Source organism: Onychomys torridus, chromosome 4, assembly GCF_903995425.1.
Source record: "Onychomys torridus chromosome 4, mOncTor1.1, whole genome shotgun sequence".
NCBI classification, from domain to species: Eukaryota; Metazoa; Chordata; class Mammalia; order Rodentia; family Cricetidae; genus Onychomys; species Onychomys torridus.
In genome coordinates this window covers 86,396,454-86,418,918 of record NC_050446.1, presented here as the reverse complement: position 1 = coordinate 86,418,918, position 22,465 = coordinate 86,396,454, and the positions used below count along the sequence as shown (strand labels likewise).

General features: G+C 38.9%; 2 protein-coding genes across 2 annotated transcripts in view; both read right to left on the bottom strand.

The window, feature by feature from the left end:
* Positions 1 to 7,937: 7,937 nt before the first annotated feature.
* On the bottom strand, positions 7,938 to 8,882 carry LOC118582718 (olfactory receptor 4F3/4F16/4F29-like). Its single transcript, XM_036185795.1, has one exon. It carries the CDS (start codon positions 8,880 to 8,882, stop codon positions 7,938 to 7,940), a length of 945 nt encoding a protein of 314 aa, XP_036041688.1.
* A 10,173-nt stretch (positions 8,883 to 19,055) lies between these two features.
* Positions 19,056 to 22,465, bottom strand: part of LOC118582611 (olfactory receptor 4F3/4F16/4F29-like) — a gene marked incomplete at its 3' end in the record, with an annotated part of 6,275 nt that continues 2,865 nt past the window's right edge. Inside the window, 1 exon segment of the mRNA XM_036185611.1 lies at positions 19,056 to 19,078. Within this exon segment, the coding sequence (XP_036041504.1) occupies positions 19,056 to 19,078 (23 nt within the window).

Sequence of the window (22,465 nt, the reverse complement as noted above, 5' to 3'; positions counted from 1 at the left end):
CTATGAGTCTACATTCACCCTGATTCCTAAACCAAACAAAGATGCAACAAAGAAAGAGAACTACAGACTGATCTCCCTCATGAACATCGATGCAAAAATAATCAATAAAATTCTGGTAAACAGACTCCAAGAACACATCAAAACAATTATCCACCATGATCAAGTAGGCTTCATCCCAGGGATGCAAGGGTGGTTTAACATATGAAAGTCCATCAATGTAATACACCATATAAACAAACTCAAAGAAAAAAACCACATGATCATCTCACTAGATGCAGAAAAGGCATTTGTCAAAATCCAACACCCCTTCATGATAAAGGTCTTAGAACGATCAGGAAGACAGGGAACATACCTAAATATAATAAAGACAATCTACAGCAAGCCAACAGCCAACATCAAATTAAATGGAGAGAAACTCAAAGCAATATCACTAAAATCAGGAACAAGGCAAGGCTGTCCTCTCTCCCCATACTTAATCAATATAGTACTTGTAGTTCTAGCCAGAGCTATAAGACAACATAAGGAGATTAAGGGGATACAAATTGGAAAGGAAGAAGAAGTCAAGCTCTCCCTATTGCAGATGACATGATAGTATACATTAGAGACCCCAAAAATTCAACCAAGGAACTGATACAGCTAATAAAAACCTTCAGCAACAAAGCAGGATATAAGATCAACTCAAAAAAGGCAGTAGCCCTCTTATACTACAATAGCCAAACAGGCTGAGAAGGAAATCAGAGATATATCACTCTTTACAATAGCCACAAATGATATAAAATACCTTGGGGTTACTCTAACTAAGCATGTGAAGGACCTATATAACAAGAACTTTAAGTCCCCAAAAAAGAAATTGAAGATGTCAGAAAATGGAAAGACCTCCCATGCTCATGGATAGGCAGGATTAACATAGTAAAAATGTCGATCTTACCAAAAGCAATCTACAGATTGAACACAATCCCCATCAAATTACCAACACAATTCTTCACAGATCTGGAAAGAATAATTCTCAACTTCATATGGAAAAACAAAAAACTCAGGATAGCCAAAAGAATCTTGTACAATAAAACAACCTCTGGAGGCATCACGATCCCCAACCTCTAGCTCTACTATAGAGCTTCCATAATAAAAAAAGCTTGGTACTGGCATAAAAACTGACTTGTGGACCAATAGAATCAAACTGAAGACCCTGACATTAACCCGCACACCTATGAACATATAATTTTTGACAAAGAAGCCAAAACTGTACAATGGAAAAAATAAAGCATCTTCAAGAAATGGTGCTGGCATAACTGGATGTCAATGTGTAGAAGACTGCAAATAGATCCATATCTGTCACTATGCACAAAACTGAAGTCCAAGTGGATCAAAGACCTCAACATAAATCCCGTTACTCTTAACCTGATAGATGAGAAAGTAGGAAGTACGCTTGGACACATTGGCACCAGGGATTACTTTCAAAATATAACACCAGTAGCACAGACACTGAGAGAAACAATCAATCAATGGGACCTGTTGAAACAGAAGCTTTTGAGGAGCAAAGGACACGGTCAACAAGACAAAGTGATAGCCTACAGAATGGGAAAAGGTCTTCACCAACCCCACATCTGACAGAGGGCTGATATCCAGAATATATAAAGAACTCAAGAAAGTAGACATCAAAATACCCAACAGTCCAATTAAGAAATGGGCTATAGAACTAAACAGAGAATTCTCAACAGAGGAAGTTCAAATGGCTGAAAGACATTTAAGGAATTGCTGAACACCCCTAATTATCCGGGAAATGCAAATCAAAATGACTCTGAGATACCACCTTATACCTGTCACAATGGCTAAGATCAAAAACACAGAAGACAGCTTATGCTGGAGAGGATGTGGAGCAAGGGGAACTCTCCTCCACTGTTGGTGGGAATGCAAGCTTGTACAGCCACTTTGGAAATCAATATGATGCTTCCTTTAGAAAATTGGGAATCCATCTCCCCCAAGACCCAGCTGTAGCACTCTTGGGCATATATCCAAGGAATGCTCAATCATACCACAACGATATTTTCTCAGCTATGTTCATATCAGCATTGTTTGTAATAGCCAGAACCTGGAAACAACCTAGATGCCCTTCAACTGAAGAATTGATAAAGAAAATATGGTACATATAAACAATGGAGTACTACTCATCAGAGAAAAACAATGACATCATGAGGTTTGCAGGCAAATGCATGGATCTAGAAAAAATCATCCTGAGTGAGGTAACCCAGACTTAGAAGGACAAACATGGTATGTACTCACTCATAGTAGGATACTAGATATAAAACAAAGATGACTAGACTCCTACAGAACTACAGGGAGGCTACCTAGAAAACAGGACACTAGGAAAGATCCAGGGATAACCAAATGACAGAGAAATGGATGAAATCTACATGAACAACCTGGACAACAGTGGGAGTAATGAAGGGCAAGGTTTGAGGGAAAGAAAGCTTAGGGGAGCAGGAGATCCCATCTGGATCAAGAACAGAAAGGGAGAACAAGGAATAACAGACCGTGATAAATGAAGACCACATGAGAACAGGAATAGGCAGAGTGCTTGAGAGGTACCCAGAAATCAACAATGATATATCATCCTCTGAAAACTGCAAGCAATGGTCGAGAGAAAGCCTGATCTGACCTAGTCTGGTGATCAGATGACTAAACACCCTAACAGTTGAGCTGGAACTCTCATCCAATAATTGATGGAATTGGATGCAGAGATCCTCAGCCAGGCCCCAGGTAGAGCTCCAGGTGTCCAACTGTCAAGAAAGAGGAGGGACTGTAAGAGCATGAATTATTGAATCCAAGACTGCAAAAAGCACAGGGACAAATAGCCAATCGAATGGAAGCACATGAATTATGAACTAAAGGCTGTGGAGCCCCCAGCTGGATCAGGCCTTCTTGATAAGTGAGACAATTGAATCCTTGATCTGCTTGGGAGGCACCCAAGGATCTGTGGGACCAGGATCTGTCCTTAGTGCATGAGCTGGCTGTTTGGAACCTTAGGCTTACACAGGGACACTATGCTCAGCCTGGAAGGAGGGGACTGGACCTGGCTGTTCTGAATCTACCAGGTTTCAGTGAATTCCCAGGGGAGTCTTGGCCCTGGAGGAGATGGGAATAGAGGGGAGTTGCTGGGGGGAAATTGGGGTTGGGGGCAGGAGAGGTGAGGACAGGGAAACCTGTGGCTGATGTGTAAAATAAAATAAAATAAAATAAAATAAAATAAAATAAAAATTTTTAAAAAAGGCTAATACTAATACTCCTCAAATTATTCCACAACATAGGAACAGAAGGAACACTACCAAATTCAGTTTATGAGGCTACAGTTACCCTAATACCCAAACTAAACAATGATTCAACAAAGAAAAAGAATTATAGATAAAATTCCCTCATGAACATTGGTGCAAAAATGCTCAATGAAATACTCACAAACTGAAATCAGGAACACATCAAAAAGATCCATATACACCATAATCAAATGCGCTTCATCCCAGAGATGTGAGGATGGTTTAACATGAAAATCATTCTATGTGCTCCACCACACGAACAAACTAAGCATCTTCTGCTGACTTGGTGCTAAAGAAGGAGAGATGTGGTTATCACAGGGAAAACCACTTGGGCCAGAGCTTTTGTTTGTTTGTTGGCTTTCTTGTTTTTGCTTTGTTGAAAGCTGAAAATGTCATGAGCAGAATCCAGTTGAAAGGGAATGGTTGAAACCAAAGCAGAGTGAGGAGATTGCTGGGAGAGTGGCAAGAGTGGAGGTTGGCAGGCTATTGTAGTGGGGATGCAGGCGCCAGGCACTTAGATTACAGGACATCAAGAGATGTAGACTGATGCCCTCAATTAACAAAGCAGAGGGTGAAATGAAGCAAAGGACCAGAGGTTTGAGGAGAACACAACAGCCATTGAAACCAGAGAAACACCCTAGGACTTCTAGGCAGTGCTGTCTACTGGAGGTGGGTGATGATTCATTAATGAATGCTCCTCTTCACAGCTCTAATAGAAACACTCCTAAAATCTTGCCAAATGATGTATCTTTCTGGATGATTATCTTCAATACACAAAGCATAGCAATTTTCTTCACATATTTTATTGTCTATATTTTTCATTCATCATTTTCAAACATGAAATTCAAAACCTGAGAAAGAGTGAGGGCAAACATAATCTGATTCTCTTCACTGTGTAAAGGAATGTGACAAAATTTCTAAAAAGCTGGATAATCTTTGAAATGTTAGGTAAGAGGGTTCATGGTTCAATAATTCGTGAGGAATAAAGGACTCATTAAGGTGCAATTAAGGAGATAATATTCAGGATAAATCTCAGAAAGTTAAATAAACCTTAGATCCAAAAGCAAAGCAGCTAGGTACATTGAAATGATGACATACTGAAAACGGACATCTTAGAATCACCCAAGGGCTACACAGCGGTTAATTTTAATGTGTCTGAATGACTAAACTGAGGATGTTAGTATTTGTCTATGAGTGCATGCTGTGCTCTGGGTAAAGTCGAAGGGAAGTTCTGGCCCTAAATAATCCTGTCCTCAAAACTTCGTTCCCAGTGTGGCAACATAAAGAGGTGGTGACACTTATGTTGGTCTCCAGTTCCCAAGGAATGTGTTATTAAAAAAAAAAAAAAGTGAACCTGATCTCTAAATTCCTCTCTTTGGCATTCCATTGATTTGTGACCTCTCTCTATAGCACATACTCCTTCCGTGATTCCATCAATATGGTAGTGATATGCCAAGGAGACTCATCGTGCTCCCTAGACATTTAACCCTACAAAAATGTCAGCTTTCTAAACATTTGTCTAGGACAAATTAAATGAAGGAAGGAGGGGAGGGAGGAAGGGAGGGAGGAAGGAAAGAAGGGAGGAAGCAAGGAAGGAAGGAAGGAAAGAAGGAAGGAAGGAAGGAAGGAAGGAAGGAAGGAAGGAAGGAAGGAAGGAAAAATCAATTTCAGGGCTGATATTATTAAAATAAATACAAAAGAACAAAACAAAGAGGGTCTCTCTTAAATGTAGTTTTTATACCTAGTGAATATGTGTCCCTTTTTATTCTGAGTATCTTGGACTTCATTTAAAAGCTATTTTTTCCTTTATCAACATTGCATTTCTTTATTATTATTTTTTTCATTTTTCTTTATTAAGAAATTTTCTACTCACTCCACATTCTATCCACAGATACCCCTCCTCCTTCCTCCCACCCCACAGCCCTCTTTCCCAAGCCACCATGCATCCACACATCCCCCAAACTAAGGTCTCCCATGGGGAGTCAGCAGTGCCCAGCACACTGAGCCTAGGCAGGTACAAGCTCCCCCACCCCCACTGCATCGAGGCTATGCTAGGTGTCACACCACAGGCACCTGATTCCAGAATCCTGCCTGTAGACAAGGGAAAGATCCAAATTTCCCTGCCTGGTTGCCCCCTAAAAGTTGGAGCCAAACCACTGTCTTCCATATCCAAAGGGCCTAATCCAGTCCCATGGGGGCTTCACAGCCACCAGTCCACAGTTCATGGGCTTCTACTAGGGTGGCCGGTCATCTCTGCATGTCCTCCCATCATGATCTCAACATCCCTCACCTGCAGTATCTCTCCTCTCTCTCATCAGTTGGATTCCTGGAGCTCAGCCTGGTGCCTGGCCATGGAGCTCTGTATCTGTAAAGGCCATTTTGATCTTTTCTTCTCCAGAGCTTTCATCCATTGGGCTCTTCCTTTCTTTTTGAATAACTATGTTCTTAATATTGTCTTATATATAAAAAATATGGGGCTTTACACTGCATCAAAAATAGGGGAAACATAATTCATTTCTGCACACCTAAAAGTATTCATATCTATGGTATATGAACACCTTTCAAATGCCTCTACAAAAAAATAGCATACATTATATTTATGATAGTCTTCTGATTAGACAGTTCACAGGTACACCATTCTTATATTCAAAGTAGCATGAAACACAGCAAAATTAAATAAGGGCAGTGCCTGTTTCATTTAGTAAGAACAAAAGCTGTGTCTGAAGTATGAGAGTTAAAAGTTCTAATTTTAGTATGAGCAAATGCAACTGAATTCAAAGTCACAGAATAAAAGCAGAGATCATTGGCTACTATTGTTGAATTTTAAAATAATTTCTAATTATAGAGAGTGTTTGAATCTATTCTCATTTTTAAGATTAGAAAACCCCTCATAAAGGCAAAGATGCTTTCACCATAAACTTTAAGTCATTTCCCCTGCCTCTTTCTATAGGGAAAAGAATCCTGTAGTGTGTACTGTTCTAGACCTTTGTTGTACTTTACATTTATGTGTATTTGTGTTTTTAAATGTACATGGCTACACTTTCTTTTTGCAGTTTTTCAGGTGGTACAAAGAATTGGTTGAGATCTGGGAAGAATACATATCACATTCAGTTTAAGGGATTATACACAAGTGTTCATGTAGGAAAATAATAACTACTAAGAAAATGAAAGATTGTCAAAACTAATGAACTCTCAAACAAAAAGGCTGTTGTCATTGCCCTTGGTTACCCTCCACAGCTACATGGCAAGACCCTACTGTTGAAGACATCACAAACTTTGGCTGCAGAGTATTGAGGAATCAATCTTGAACTAAAACTTTCCTAATAGCTAAATTTTACAATGCCAAAAGGCGATATGTAGGCTCATGGAAGGAAAACACAATAGTCTGACCTAGTGCTGGACTTTTCTTATTGCAATAACGATGTGCCGGGCACTAGTGCCGTAGTGGCATGACTGTTGGCTTTCTGGTGGATTTGAGAACTGTTCCACAAAAGGGATTTATATAACATGCCTGATAGTAAAATCCTAGACAAAAGGTCATGCCTGGGAAACTCTTGTGTTCTAGAGTACGGCCTACTATTTTTATTTATTCAATACTTATGTTATAACATTGACTCCTAAATAGTTGTTAGTGTCCACAGACCAGGACTTCTCTCAACCTTGGTCAGAGAAGCTTCTCTTGCAGTTGGCAAAAGTAAATTCTGAAATGTACGATTGTGGAAGTGGTGAGAATAAGAGACAAAGAGCTCAGCCCTAAATGGAGTATCTTTATCAACATCCACTACACTGCCAAGGCTCAAAGAAGATGGTGGAGGAGGAGGCAGAAATAATGTAAGTCCATCCCAAAGATGGGGAAGAGTGCAATGGAAGGCAGTCTTCTGGACATGCCATAACTATCACACTCATGAACTCACAGCAGCTATAATTACTTGTACATGATGTACACAAGAGCAAGCCAACCAAACTTCAAGCCTAGATGGGAGATGTGCTTTTCAGACATCATTCTTTATTGAGAAGCTATTGCAAAGCTAGGTAGCTAGGTAGCTCCTAGGCAAAGTAAAATCATTCTTCTTTGAGAATGTTACCCATGGGAGTTTTCCCATGCTTCAGTGGATGGCACAAGACCCATGCATATGGACAGTACTGACAAGACTGAGTAGGTTATAAAAAAAAAGATACAAAGTTTAGAGGGAAACCTATTGGAAAGTTAAAGGATGGAAATAAAAAATATGATCATATTTCATTAAATACGTGTGTGAAATTCTCAAGAATAAAGAAAAATTATAGGTTAAAAAGAAAAACAAATATCCCTGGTAAGTACTGCCAGAATTCCCCTACATGTGATTTTAAAAAATCTTATTGTCTCTGTTCTAAATTTCTTAGTATAGGCTTCCAGCTTCTTTGTGTCTAAGGATTTATATCAAAAATATTCCTTGGGAATTGAGACTTGTGATTATTATAATCTTCACTTTGTAAATATTTGTAATTCCTTCTGTTTTCAGAAGGGATTGTCTCACCTTCCTAAGTAGAAGAAAATCGACTAAATATTGGTGGATACAAACAATGTAGACAGGCAGATTTTCACTGAGATTAGTTCAAAAGACCCTTCTATGTTCACAACAACGGGACTTAGGAGATCTTTCTGTAACTCAGGAGCTGTCTGAATACTCTCTTCATTGCTGTCTTCATTTCCTGATTCCTGAATGTGTAGATCACTGAATTCAGAAAGGGAGTGAAAACCGCATCAAAAAAGGCCAGAACCTTATCCAGGTGTATGGTGGAAGATGGCCATGTGTAGACAAATATCAAAGGACCAAAGAATAAGACCACCACAGAGATGTGAGCTGAAAGTGTGGACAGGGCTTTAGAAGAACCACTTGAAGAGTGTTTTTGTACCGTGACTATGATGACAATATAGGAAACGATCAATATGATAAAGGAGCCCACAGAGATGAACCCACTGTTGGCTGTGACCATGAACTCTAGTTTACGGGTGTCTATGCATGCAAGTTTGATGAACCGGGGAAGGTCACAGTAGAAGCTATCCAACACATTTGGTCCACAGAAAGGTAAATTGACTACAAAAGCCAATTGAAGAAGAGAGTGTGTAAGGCCAACTAACCAGGCAGTCACTACAAAGGAAAGACACATTCTTGGGCTCATAATGGTCAGGTAATGGAGAGGTTTACATATGGCTACAAATCTATCAAAGGCCATAGCTATGAGTAAAACCATTTCGACACCACCAATGACATGGATGGAGAAGATCTGAATGACACAACCTCTAAAGGAGATGACTTTACGCTTTCTGAACAGATCATACATCATCTTAGGAGAAATGACAGTGGAAGCACCTAAGTCAATGAAGGAGAGGTTGGCCAACAGAAAGTACATTGCAGAGTGTAACTGAGGGTCTGAAGCTACGGTAAAAATGATGAGGGAGTTTCCCATTATGCTTGCCACATAAAACATAGAGGAGAGCACAAAGACAAGAGGCTGAATGTCCCAGGAGTTGGTGAGTCCAAGAAATACAAACTCTGACACCACAGAGTGATTTGCTCCTTCCATAAGCATGAACATCAGTGCTACCTGGAGGAGGAAATGGGAAAACTGTAAATTGTACTAATAGAGTATATTAATAAAAATTATGGAAGTCTGTTTGTAATCTAACATTAAAATCATACTAAAGACAAACATATGAAAAAATGAAAACCACGTAATATCAAGGAGTGAACTTTAAAATAAAAGTGAAATATCACTTCATAGTTGTTAAAAGAGGCCTTAACAAAGATCACAAAACTTCAGAATGGATGTGAAAAATACATCTATCTTTGAATTGTTGATACATATAAAGTAGTGCAACATTACAAAAGAAAATTACAATACATCTCAAAATTTCAAAATATGGTTTTATGTAGCTCAGGAATAAAGCACTCTCTTACTAAGGCATTGACCATGGTTTTGGGAAAAAAAGAAAGAAGAAAGGGAGGAAAGTATATAGGGAGACGGAGGGAAAGAGGGAGAGGTGGTAGAGGAAAGGAAGGAAGGATTAAATTAGAACTATCACATGATTGAACAAGAATCCTTTTTGCACAATTCGTTACAGTCTGAGGAAATTCCACCATCATATGCAAATAATTTCTTCCCATTATCCTTGCAGCATTACTTACAATGGTCAATATAGAAAAATCTAAATGCTCATTGGCAGTTGAGTGGATAGTATACAAACACACACTAACACACAGACACAACAGAATATTCTTCAGCTTTTTAAAAGAAGGGAATTCTGTTTTATAACAATCTGCATAATTCTAGGATTCTGCAGGCGAGGGATGGCAAGATCATGATAAGAAAACCCGCAGACATGATGGCCACACTAGTGGAAGCCCATGAACTGTGGACTGGTGGCTGTCAAGCCCCCATGGGACTTGTCTAAGCCCTCTGGATACAGAAATGGTTGTTTGGCTCAAACTGTTTGGGGGGCACCAGGCAGGGGTATGGGGATCCCTCCCTGGTACATGGGCAGACTTCTGGAATCCGGTGCCTGTGGTGTTACACCTTGCACAGCCTTGGTGCAGTGGGGAGGGACTTGGACCTGCCTAGGATCAGTGTGCCGGGCTCTGCTGACTCCCCACGGGAGACCTCGATTTGGGGGATGTGGGGATATGGGGTGGCTAGGGAGAGAGGGCTGGAGGGTGGGAGGAGGGAGGAGGGAGGAGGGAGGAGGGAGGAGGGGGATCTGTGGGTGGTATGTAGAGTGAGTAGAAAATTTCTTATCAAAGAAAATGAAAAAAAAAGTAAAGATTTGGAGAAAAAGAAATGACTGAGATTAAAGGGAAAATCTAAAAACATACTAAGAAAATTAAATAGCATTTGTGCAATTATAGGGGGAAAAACAGGCCCCTTTAATAAAATAATGGATAATTTTTGAGGAATGATAAGCATTGATTTTCAGAGCTACCCTTCAGGAACCATATAATTATAGCAATAAAAGTGCAGTAACTTTGGGTATGTTATATATAAGTATTTTTGGCATATGTTCATTACTCATAGTGATAGGTTTCAGAAATCCATTCTCCCTTTTATTTTTTTGGAATTCGTGTATAAAACAACAATTATTATGGTATTTGGGGGTTTGAAGTTCTAAAACTCTTGGAAGATATTCTCAATTTATCAGCTGTGAATTTACCTACCTTTTATTTGCAAACCCCTCATCTAGGAAGAACTCGGTTCAACCGAGTATGGTGACTTGTGATCAGAGAGGAGCGAGTTATAACTGCAGTAAAACACCAGAAGATATCATATATGGTAAATTTGGAAGATTAGAATTAAAAGTCAACAGTGTCAACCGCTAAATTCTTAGGACAGAGAAAGTCATATACAGTTTCTAGATCTGTTTAACTTGAGGCCAAGAACACGAGAGGGAGCCCATGCCGTACACTGCCTAGATGGCCAGGAACAGGCAATTGGATAGGCCAGAGACTTAGGGTAGAACCAAACCCAACTAGAAAAAGAAATCAATGAAATGGTTCTAGTGATATTCTACTATACTCATAGATCAGTGCCTTGTCCAGTCATCATCAGAGAGGCTTCCTCTGGCAGCAGATTGGAGTGGAGGCAGAGAAAAAACAGCCAGACACTATGCAGAAAGGATGTGTTAATTGGAGGTCTCCATCTGGTCCCTCCCCTCAAAAATTGGGGACCTCCACCGATGAAGGGGGAAAAAGACTGTAGGAGTCAGGGGGAATGGAGGACCCCAGGATAACACGGTCACGAATCAACTCAGTAGGGCTAACATGGGCCCCCAGAGACTGAAACAGTAAGCACGGGACCTGCATGGGTCTGCACAAGGTCCTCTGCATACATGTTACCCTGTGAGCTTGGTGTTTTTGTGGGACTCCTAAGAGTGAGTGGGTGTGTCTCTGACTCTTTTGCCTCCTCTTTAAACTCATTTACTCCTATTTGGTTGCCTTGTCCAGCCTTGATATGGGGGCTTTTGCCTTCTCTTATTGTATCATGTTTTGTCCTGTTTTGTCTTTCATCTTTTGGAGACCTCTTCTTTTCTGAAGAGAAAATAAAGAGGGAGCAGATCTAGAGAAGAGGGAAGGTAGGGGGAACTAGGAGGGGCAGAGGGGGAAAACTGTAGTTGGGATGCATTGTATGAGAGAAGAATCTTTTCAAGTAATAAATATATATATGAAATACAAACATTTTAAAAGTTTCTAGATCTGTATACAAGGACAAAGGACAAGATATTCACTCACTTGAAAGCCAAAAATACCCTCAGAGAAAACTCCTAAGAGATTGTATTTGGAATTGTCTTCACTTACACATTAGCTGTACTTGAAAGTGCTGTTTCATAAGTACATTCTTTACTCATTACTAATGAAATATCCATGATGAGAAATACCACCATATGTCTTTGCCTAGTGTGCTACTTACCGTTTTTCCTTAGTCTACACAGAACTAATGTATCAAGGAAAACATATCCCAAGACATTCATTCCTTATTGATGGACAATATTGGTATTGAGGTTCCTAGTTCATCAAGTTCAAAGGCTCTACTGAGCACAGTTCATGTAAACCATCATCCTTCTGTGTTTCTTTCTCAATTCGAAATTATAGTAAGCTCACTCACACAATCAAATGAAAAATTTCATAGTTTTACTTCTCAAATTTGTAGGAACATCTCTTTATTTAATTATTAGTATGGAAAATTTAAATGATTATTTCCATTTCAAATAAATACATACATAAATAAAACACAACGATTTTGTATCTTAAATTTACTGAACTCAATAAACTAAATGTTTAGTTTCTGTTTTTGAAACAATGTCCTTTTGTGTATCCCAGATTGGCTTAAATTCAGGCAATCCTCCTGCCTCCATCTACCAAGCTGGGCACCAATATGCCCAAAATGTCTTTTACAATCCTTTTAATGTTATTCTGATTCTCTTTCTCACTTTATATTACCCATAAAAATTACTACTCATCAAAATTCTATACCCTTATCTATTCTACTTATAGTTCAGAAATAAAACTAATACAAACATTACCTATAAATGGTAGAAGAAATCTGGAAAAATAAATACAATTCCAGGTAGCTCTGGGTATTTTTTTGTTTTGAAATTATCCATGTCATATCTAAAAATGAAATTACATTGGAAAATATGTTTTCAGCAGTGGATTATTTGGTGTTCATGTCAAATTATATTTTCGGTCAGGTATCTATGCCTCTTCACACTGGAAGACTGCCAATAAATAGTATCTGTTTTGGAGATGATCAGTGTATGCCCAGCTCTTTGAAGCTGGTGGATAGAAAAAATGTAACCTTTATGCTTTTGGTTTTGTGTCAATAAATACTTGATGATTTATCAAGTAGAAGAGGTTAAGGTCAATGTATGCATTGTCAGAGAATGGACTGATTAAGTATAAGCTATGCTACATAGAAAATATCATAAAGCTATTTTATGTTTTCTAATGCCTTTTAAATTTCCCCAGGTAACAACATGGCTCCAGCTCAAAGTAAAAATCAGTAATGGCTCTAGTATGTCAATAAACTTTTACAAGTATTTTCCTATGCCTAGCTAATGATTTTCCTAAATGCTATCAATTTTGCTTTAGGCTCAATCAATCAATTTAACATATGACTCAAATACATAGCATTTCCAACAGCTGAATCACATCTGTAAATAGAGCACTATTCTTATTGATGAATGTCCTTATAGCCATCATTTACCTGCATAAAATGAATGCAGTCTTCATGGATTCCAATTTCCCTGTGTTCTCCAACACAAAGTACCTATGATATTCCAGCACAAGAATATATAAAACTAATTATACATACCTCAAGTGGGCAATGACCAAGACAGTTTTAAAATGCTTGTAGTTCAGGGACTCTTTCCCTAGAGGACTACTTGATTTGTCCAGTGTAACAAAAGGATTTCATATCCCATTATACAATACCAGAAATAAAAAAGGAAACAAAATTGGAATGTTTGTATCATTGTGGTCTTTTGTGGTATTTATAAATATTTCAATTAATTTTAAAAATAGCTAAATATACTCATGATGACTTCTTTTGAATATACTAAATAATTATGGATTTCTACATAGTTTTGGCTGTACAAAGCTTCATTCTAATGAATAACATTAGGAATTAAAACAACTAAAAGCAATAATCAATTTACATTAAATTTAGAAATTATACTATACCCAAAAATGCCCAATGCCTTAAAGCCACTGAAAAGAATGCTCCAATTGTGTATAAAGAAAATCAAACACACTGTTCTTATAGAAAGTGGACAGCAGAACAGCATACACTATGAATTCCCTCATTGGCTCCAAGCCACTCTTGCACAAGGGGACACATGTTACATGGCAGACCAATATTGCAGCTCTTTGAGTTCACCGCTGCATAAGACTGTTGAAGACTTTAGTCTCCCAGCAGTCCGCACAGAACCATCTGGCACTATGAAAGCTAACTTAGCCTAATTCCAGTCTGATTTCTCTATATGGTACAATCAAGGTGTACTGTTTGGGGGCTTCTAGGACCTCCTTGGAGAACAATAATAAGAAGGTACGCCACACACAGGTTATTTATTTATCAATGGCCTTCAGTAAGAAAAACAACAGTTCAGTGCCTGATTTCACATTCAAAGTACATAGCTTTGTACCTGTCCATAAAATATGATGTATATGTGAGAATCACTGCCTTGGAGAGGTTAGCTCAAGAGCAGAAATTTTAAACCTCTGAAGATAGCCATTCTGTCATAGAAAGCATTGTGTTTGACTTTGAAAAAATAATATATCACATGATGTTGTAGGTCAACTTCTCATTAGAGAATAAACAAAACAGAAGGCACAAGATAGGCTTTCATTTCAGAAAACATAATTAATGCCATGGCTCAGCCACCTGCAATTTATTCCAGAGATAGTTTACTAATCTATTGTATAAATTTAAAAATGAATTTTACATTATAGTTTAAACATAATAAAAGTCCAAAACTCTGCTGCTGAGGATATGGTCCTACCACAGGCGGGGTCTGTGTTGATGTCCATGGGCAATGTTGTAACCAAGGACCACATGGATTCCCAAAGTTTAAGCTGCAACTTGTGACCATGTTGGTGTCTGAGGAACATGCTGCCAACAATGCCATGCGAATTTGGGTGACCTGTGCTGCCACATGGGGTCATGTAGGCCTCTGGGTCCAGGCTAGTGCCAGGCGTCATATGTGGGTTTGTGGCCCTACAGCAGCCATGATCTTCATTGATGTCCATATATCCTATTATCACTGAGGGTTGTGTGGATGCCCAGGGTCTGGTCAGCCATCTGTGATCATGTCGGTGTCTGAGTGTCATGCAGCCCTCAGAGCCATACTGATCTGGGTGACCTGTGCTGCCACCAGAGCCCTGGTAGCATCTGGGCCAGAGCTGCTAACTAGAGAGAGCCATGTCTGAATCCATAGTCCTACTGCAGATGGAGTCTGTATTGATGTCCATGGACCATGTTACCACAGGGAGTCATAGGAACCATGCTTATTGAAATCCAAGGGCCATGCTGAGCTGACCCCATCCCCTCGGGAGAGCTGGCCAACACTTGGAACAACAGCGTGACCATGGGAGAGTTAGCCCCAATGGCATGGGGCTAGGAGAACTGGCTCTGCCCTTCACCTGAAGGAGGTGGTCCCAGCAGCATGGACTGACCAGCTTAGCCAGCATCCAGACCCACATCCTGGGCATTGAGTTGGCCTACCCTAACATCTACTTCATTTATAACCTGCTGGAACACATGTAGAACAATAGCCACAGGTTCCCCATGACTCGGGGCAACAAGAGGAATTTCAATGAGGGTCCAGTGATGATGGTGTACCAGAGGGAGAGTCCTTCAACCAGACTAATGTCTCACTGCAATGAACATTTGTGGATGGGGTTGATTGGACAAAAGGGTATACTGTGTTACACACCATAGCTCCCAATGCCATTAGGGTTAATGAAGAGCTATTAATGAGACAAGAAAGATGGAAGAGTGGGGTGGCTTTTTTTTTTTATCTGTTTTGTTTTTAATTAATATTCTTTTAGGGGAATGCTGCCGAGTTGACGGGTGGATATGGAGGGACTGGGAAGTGAGTGTGATTGGGGTGTATGATGTGAAATTCCCCCCAAAAATCAATAAATAATAATGTTATACCTTAAAATGATTATTTGAAATATGTGAAATATCTCCCATTCAATAGTAGATTATACTATTCATGCTACTGAGTAACCAAAGTGGACCTTCAAATGGACTTAAATGTATTTTTTCTAAAAGAACATTGTGTCTCCTTGGTGCTTACACTAAATTAAATATAATAATTCATTAAGTGTTCCTTCTCAACTAGACACAACTCCCATAGATTCAAGGAATATATGTTTTCTGAATATTATTTATTATTATTTCTTCTTCTTCTTCTTCTTCTTCTTCTTCTTCTTCTTCTTCTTCTTCTTATTATTATTATTATTATTATGTGTTTTAATTTTACACATCAGCCATGTGATCCCCTGTCCCCCCCTCCCAATCCCACCCCCACCTTTGCCCCAGCCCCTCCCCTCCATTGCCATGTCCTCCAGGACCAAGACTCCCCTGGGTCTCATATAAACCAGGTGGATTCAGTACAGGCAGGTCCAGTCCCCTCCTTCCAGGCTGAGCATGTGTCCCTGTGTAAGCCCAAGGTTCCAAACAGCCAGCTCATGCACTAAGGACAGGTCCTGGTCCCACAGCCTGGATGCCTCCCAAACAGTTAAAGCTATCCAATTGTCTCACTTGTCCAGAGGGCCTGATCTAGCTGGGGGCTCCACAACCATAGATTCATAATTCATATGCTTCCATTCGATTGGCTATTTGTCCCTGTGCATTTTGCAATCTTGGATTCAACAATTCACGCTCTTACAGTCCCTCCTCTTTCTTGACAGTTGGATACCTGGTGCTCCACCTGGGGCCTGGCTGAGGATCTCTGCATCCAACTCCATCAGTTATTGAATGAGAGTTCCTGCACGACTGTTAGGGTGTTTAGTCATCTGATTGCCAGACTAGGTCAGATCAGGTTTCTCTCAAACATTGCCAGCAGTCTACAGAGGATATATCATTGTGGATTTCTGGGTACCTCTCAAGCACTCTGCCTATTCCTGTTCTCATGTGGTCTTCATTTATCTTGGTGTGTTATTCCTTGTTCTCCCTTTCTGTTTTTGATTCAGCTGGGATCTCCTGCTCCCCTAAGCTTTCTTTCCCTCAAATCTTGCCCTGAATTACTCCCATTATCAACCAGGTTGTTTATGCAGATCTCATCCTTTTCTCTGTCATTGTGTGATCCCTGGGTCTTTCCTAGGGTCCCATTTTCTAGGTAGCCTCCCTGGAGTTGTGTAGGACTCTAGTCATCGTTGTTTTACATCTAGTATCCTCCTATGAGTGAGTACATACCATGTTTGTCCTTCTGAGTCTGCATTATCTCACTCAGGATGATTTTTTTCTAGATCCATGCATTTGCACCCAAACCTCATGATGTCATTGTTTTTCTCTGCTGAGTAGTACTCCATTGTTTATATGTACTATATTTTCTTTATCCATTCTTCAGTTGAAGGGCATCTAGGTTGTTTCCAGGTTCTGGCTATTACAAACAATGCTGATATGAACATAGTTGAGCAAATGCCCTGGTGGTATGATTGAGCATTCCTTGGGTATATGCCCAAGAGTGGTACAGCTGGGGCTTGGGGGAGATGGATTCCCAATTTTCTAAGGAAGTGCCATATTGATTTCCAAAGTGGCTATACAAGCTTGCATTCCCACCAGCAGTGGAGGAGAGTTCCCCTTGCTCCACATCCTCTCCAGCATAAGCGGTCTTCTGTGTTTTTGATCATAGCCATTCTGACAGGTGGAAGGTGGTATCTCAGAGTCATTTTGGTTTGCATTTCCTGGATAATTAGGGATGTTGAACAATTTCTTAAATGTCTTTCAGCCATTTGAACTTCCTCTGTTGAGAATTCTCTGTTTAGTTCTATAGCCCATTTCTTAATTGGACTGTTGGGCATCTTGATGTCTACTTTCTTGAGTTCTCTATATATTCTGGATATCAGCCCTCTGTCAGATGTGGGGTTGGTGAAGACCTTTTCCCATTCTGTAGGCTGTCGCTTTGTCTTGTTGATCGTGTCCTGTGCTCTACAAAAGCTTCTCAGTTTCAACAGGTCCCATTGGTTGATTGTTTCTCTCAGTGTCTGTTCTACTGGTGTAATATTTAGGAAGTCATCCCCAGGGCCAATGTGTTCAAGAGTACTTCCTACTTTCTCTTCTATCAGGTTCAGAGTAACTGGATTTATGTTGAGGTCTTTGATCCACTTGGACATCAGTTTTGTGCATGGTGACAGATATGGATCTATTTGCAGCCTTCTACACATTGACATCCAGTTATGCCAGCACTATTTGTTGAAGTTGCTTGTTTTTTTCCATTGTACATTTTTGGTTTCTTTGTCAAAAATTATATGTTCATAGGTTTGCGGGTTAATGTCAGGGTCTTCAATTTGATTCCATTGTTTCACATGTCAGTTTTTATGCCAGTACCAAGCTGTTTTTATTATGGTAGCTCTATAGTAGATCTTGAGGTTGGGGATTGTGATACCTCCAGAGGTTGTTTTATTGTACAGGATTCTTTTGGCTATCCTGAGTTTTTTGTTTTTCCATATGAAGTTGAGTATTATTCTTTCCAGATCTGTGAAGAATTGTGTTGGTAATTTGTTGGGATTGTGTTGAATCTGTAGATTGCTTTTGGTAAGATCACCATTTTTACTATGTTAATCCTGCCTATCCATGAGCATGGGAGATCTTTCCATTTTCTGACATCTTCTTCAATTTCTTTTTTCGGGGACTTAAAGTTCTTGTCATATAGGTCCTTCACATGCTTAGTTAGAGTAACCCCTGTAGATGTAACCAGCTTGTTAAATAAGAAACACAGAACCGATTGCAGAGTTAAAAACCATGAGGTCAGAGCAAGAGCGGAAAACCTTACCCTTCACTGCTTCTGCTGTTCTTCCTCTCCACCAGAGACCTACTTCTGTGCGTCCTGTCTATTTAAAGACTTTCTGTTCTGTTTTCTCATTGGTTGTAAACCCAGCCGCATGACCTCCTCGTCACTGCCTGTTTGTACAGACCACCAGGTCTTCTATGGTTGGTATTGAGATTAAAGGCGAGTGTCTGCCATGCTGGCTGTGTCCTTGAACACACAGAGACTCTTCTAGCTCTGCCTCCCAAGTGCTGGGATTAAAGGCATGCCCCACTACTGCTCAGCTTCTGCTCTGGCTTGCTCTGATCTCAAGGCAACTTTATTGACATTCAAATAAATTCACATTTCAATACAAATAAAATATCACTATATTTCCCCTTTTCTATTTTTATAAAAAGAAAGAAAAGGAAAAAGTTATAACTAATATAAGAAAAACTATATACAAAAGTATAATAACTATATATACCATATATACAAACAATAAATACCTAAACAATGTCTAGTCCATTTGTATTTGACAAATTCAGAGAAAATAATTCCATTATCTATCCTATTTTGGTAAGTCCAGAATGTACCTGATTCACCTTTTATCCTAACTTATATTGCTAATGGAACTATCTTATAACGTCTTTCAAATTTATACACTTACAGCTCTTAGTGAGTTTTTCTGAAATCCTTAACAAAGATAATTATAACTATAACTAACTGATCTTCAACTCCCTCAGAGACCCAAGAAGGAAATAATGCTACCTAATAAAAAATAAAAACAAGAAGTGCATGCAAGCAGCTTCCAAAAAAAAAATGTGAGTTGATAGAAACAGCCAGCTGCCTGGACAGTCACCTGAGGTTTCTCCAAGTGTTGGGGCATCATCTTCAGCCTATAGGCTTTGTGTATCTGACAGACTCTTTTGTGAACTAGGATGTATATAAGGTCAACAGTTTGCCCTCACATTTGGTGAGAGCAGTCCATGTACCAGAAACACCTGAATTCCATTAGTGTCATGTCATGATTCAGGATTTTAAATTCTGGAAATTATTGATGTCTTTTCAATTCAGCTGTCCATTTTTCTTGGCTGTGTATATGTGGCTTCATCTTGGCATCCTGTTCTTCTCCACATCCCTCTATTAAACGCCAGTCTACTATTGAGAGGGGTGAGCTTAGTTATTCTTCCAGAATAACTGTTTCATCTGCTGTTCCATTGCACATCAGAAGCCATTGGCCCACTCCCTGTTCAGCTGCCTTCGAAGAAAAGGGCACGGTACCTTTTACAGATTGCAAAGGTCACTCACTTCAGGGATGGCGCCATATTGTCCTGGCTTCAGAAGATGCCTTTTGTTAAAGCCATAACCACACTTGTTTTGGTAAGAATTGGTAGTCCTTGGTTTAATGTCCTGTCTGTCCTGTTTGTCAGCAGTTGATTAGAGGATACTTTGTTGTCCAGTGGCTAACTTTTGCCACAATGAAAGTTAACTCCATATGTAGTTTCTTCAATGCCCATATTTTCTCTGAAGTAGATTGGTACTGCCAGGAGCTGTCATGTCTCATAGTCATAGCAAAAAAGAAAAATTCTTAAGTTATTAAAACATTTTAAATGCCATATTCTGTAGATCTCTGAAGGGTTTGAAGATGACCTATCTATCTAAAATATATCTGTTTGATCTTGAAAACACACCTAATATGACTACAAGTTCAATTGTAATGTCTAACCACTAATTTTCATTTCTATATATCCTAATAGTTGGTAACACTAACATTCAAGGATTAGCAAATTGCATTACATTGTTAAATGAATGGTATAAATACAATATCTCGAGCAAGATTAGAAATACGTGTATAATTTATACGAACAATCTCAATAATAATTTGTATACAATATAAAACAATCCAATTGAATGTAAAGTATTTAAAACTAGTAATTGTCTTTTTCTTTTTTTCTTTTTTTTAACAAGCACCTTTTGCCTAGCCCTTTTCCTAACCCTTGGAACAACAACTTGTAACCAACCCTCCTAAACAATGAAAACTATCCCAGACCCAATACTCATAAAAAGACCAAAAAAACCACCCACCCCACCCCACTCCTTTGGGAATGTGGGCGTTGAATTCTTAAAATTGCTTCCTGCTGGGTATGGGCGAAATTATCTTTATTCTGAAAAGAAAAAATTTGGGTTAATTGACAAATTCTAGGAAAGGTAACTATATTCTTTGTTATCCATAATGCCAAAGTTCAGGATTTATCTTAAGTCCTTATTCAAGTAGTCTTTGAAACTGGATCATCTCAGCTAGCCATCTCAGAATTGTTCTAAGCACTTTGTAGTCCAAAGCTGATCTGTAGATGATGTTTGTCAGCTTAGTGATATTATTTTCCACGTGGAATTGTGGTTGCGGAGCCCCATCTTCTTCCTGGAGATTTCAGTTGAAGTTAGGCCTGGCTGTGATTTCCTGCAGAAAACTGAAAAGAGACTCGAACACAAAGACATGTATAGGCAGCTACTTGAAGCCTTTTCTCTAGAATTAATTAGTACTCTATATGACCATTATTATCTTAACAAAGTTTAAAATATATATATATATATATATATCTTGTACATTTTGATATAAAATTCATAATTTAAGAAAAGTTTAAAGAATCAGAATAGAATCAAAGAATTGAGGTTAGTAATAGAATAGTCCCTTAATTAATTTGGTTTTTCTCCTGTCCCATGTCAGAAGATGGCTCTTTCTTCTGGTATGATACAGGGAGTTTTCATTTTCCTTTTAACAACATGCTTGTGTTTAAAGGAGGAGGGAGCCATTCTCCAACTCCAAAATCAGCTTGAAGCTTTAATTGAACTGGGATTACAAGGAGACTAAGAGTATTAATTTTTTAGAGAAGAGCAGAAACAAACATTTAGAAAGATTTATGAAATTTTGTAGATGATATACCAATAGGCCATTTTACTCTTTTTCCTGGGACAGATGATTTGTCCTTTTTCTTCAGTTGTCTCATTTGTCCAGTGTTCTTCAGCCTTCATTATCCTAAAAGACAAAAACAAAAACCCTTCCCCAAGACTAATTTTGGGGAGGTCCCCTTTTGGCAAGTTACATCTGAATAAATGAAAAGGCATGTATTAATGGTATAAGTGAGTTTAAACTGGATGGTCATGTTGGTTGATGAACTATCACCTTTTCTAATTAAGAGGTCTCTCTTGTTCAAATCGAACCTTTATTAGTTTTGATGTTACCCACAGCTTATCTTCTCCTGCAGAACAAAAGCAAAACCTCATCCCCAATGTAACACATACCCTGGTTTCCATTCTGAGGTCAGCACATCCTTGAAGTATATAGGCTGATTTAATTCTGTTGTTTTCCCTATTAACCAATGTCTCTCTGCAGCTGTTGTTCCTTTCTCATTAGCATTGAGAAAATTCAAAGTTAATAGAGCATTGTGCAGTCTATTTCTGGGGGTTTTTGTTACCCCTTTCTGTTTATTTATCATGTCCTTTAGAGTTCTGTTGGATCTTTCTATAACTGCTTGGCCTGTAGGATTATGTGGTATACCTGTAATATGCTTTATATTATAATAAGCAAAAAACTGCTTCATTTTAATAGAGACATATGCTGGAGCATTGTCAGTTTTAATTTGTGCAGGTATACCCATGATGGCCATAATTTCTAGCAAATGAGTGATTACAGAATCAGCTTTTTCAGAACTCCAAGCAGTTAGTTGCCCATTGAAATCCTGAATAAGTATTGATAGTATGGTGTACATATTTCAATTTTCTAAATTCTGCAAAGTGAAACACATCCATCTGCTAGATTTCATTCCTTTGAGTACCCTTTGGGTTACATCCTGCTGGTAATGGTGTCTGATTATAGAAGAAACAAGTAGGACATTTCTTTACAATTTCCTTGGCTTGTTGCCAGGTTATGGAAAAATCCTTTTTTAAACCTTTACTATTGACATGATGTTTCTTATGAAATTCTGAGGCCTCCAGCACATTTCCTATCAATAATTTATCAATCTCATCATTACCTTGTGCTAGAGGGCCTGGCAGACCAGTTTGGGATTGGATGTGAGTTATATATAAATGATGACTCCTTTCCCTGATTGTATTTTGTAATTGAATAAATAGTGAAGTTAATTCTGAA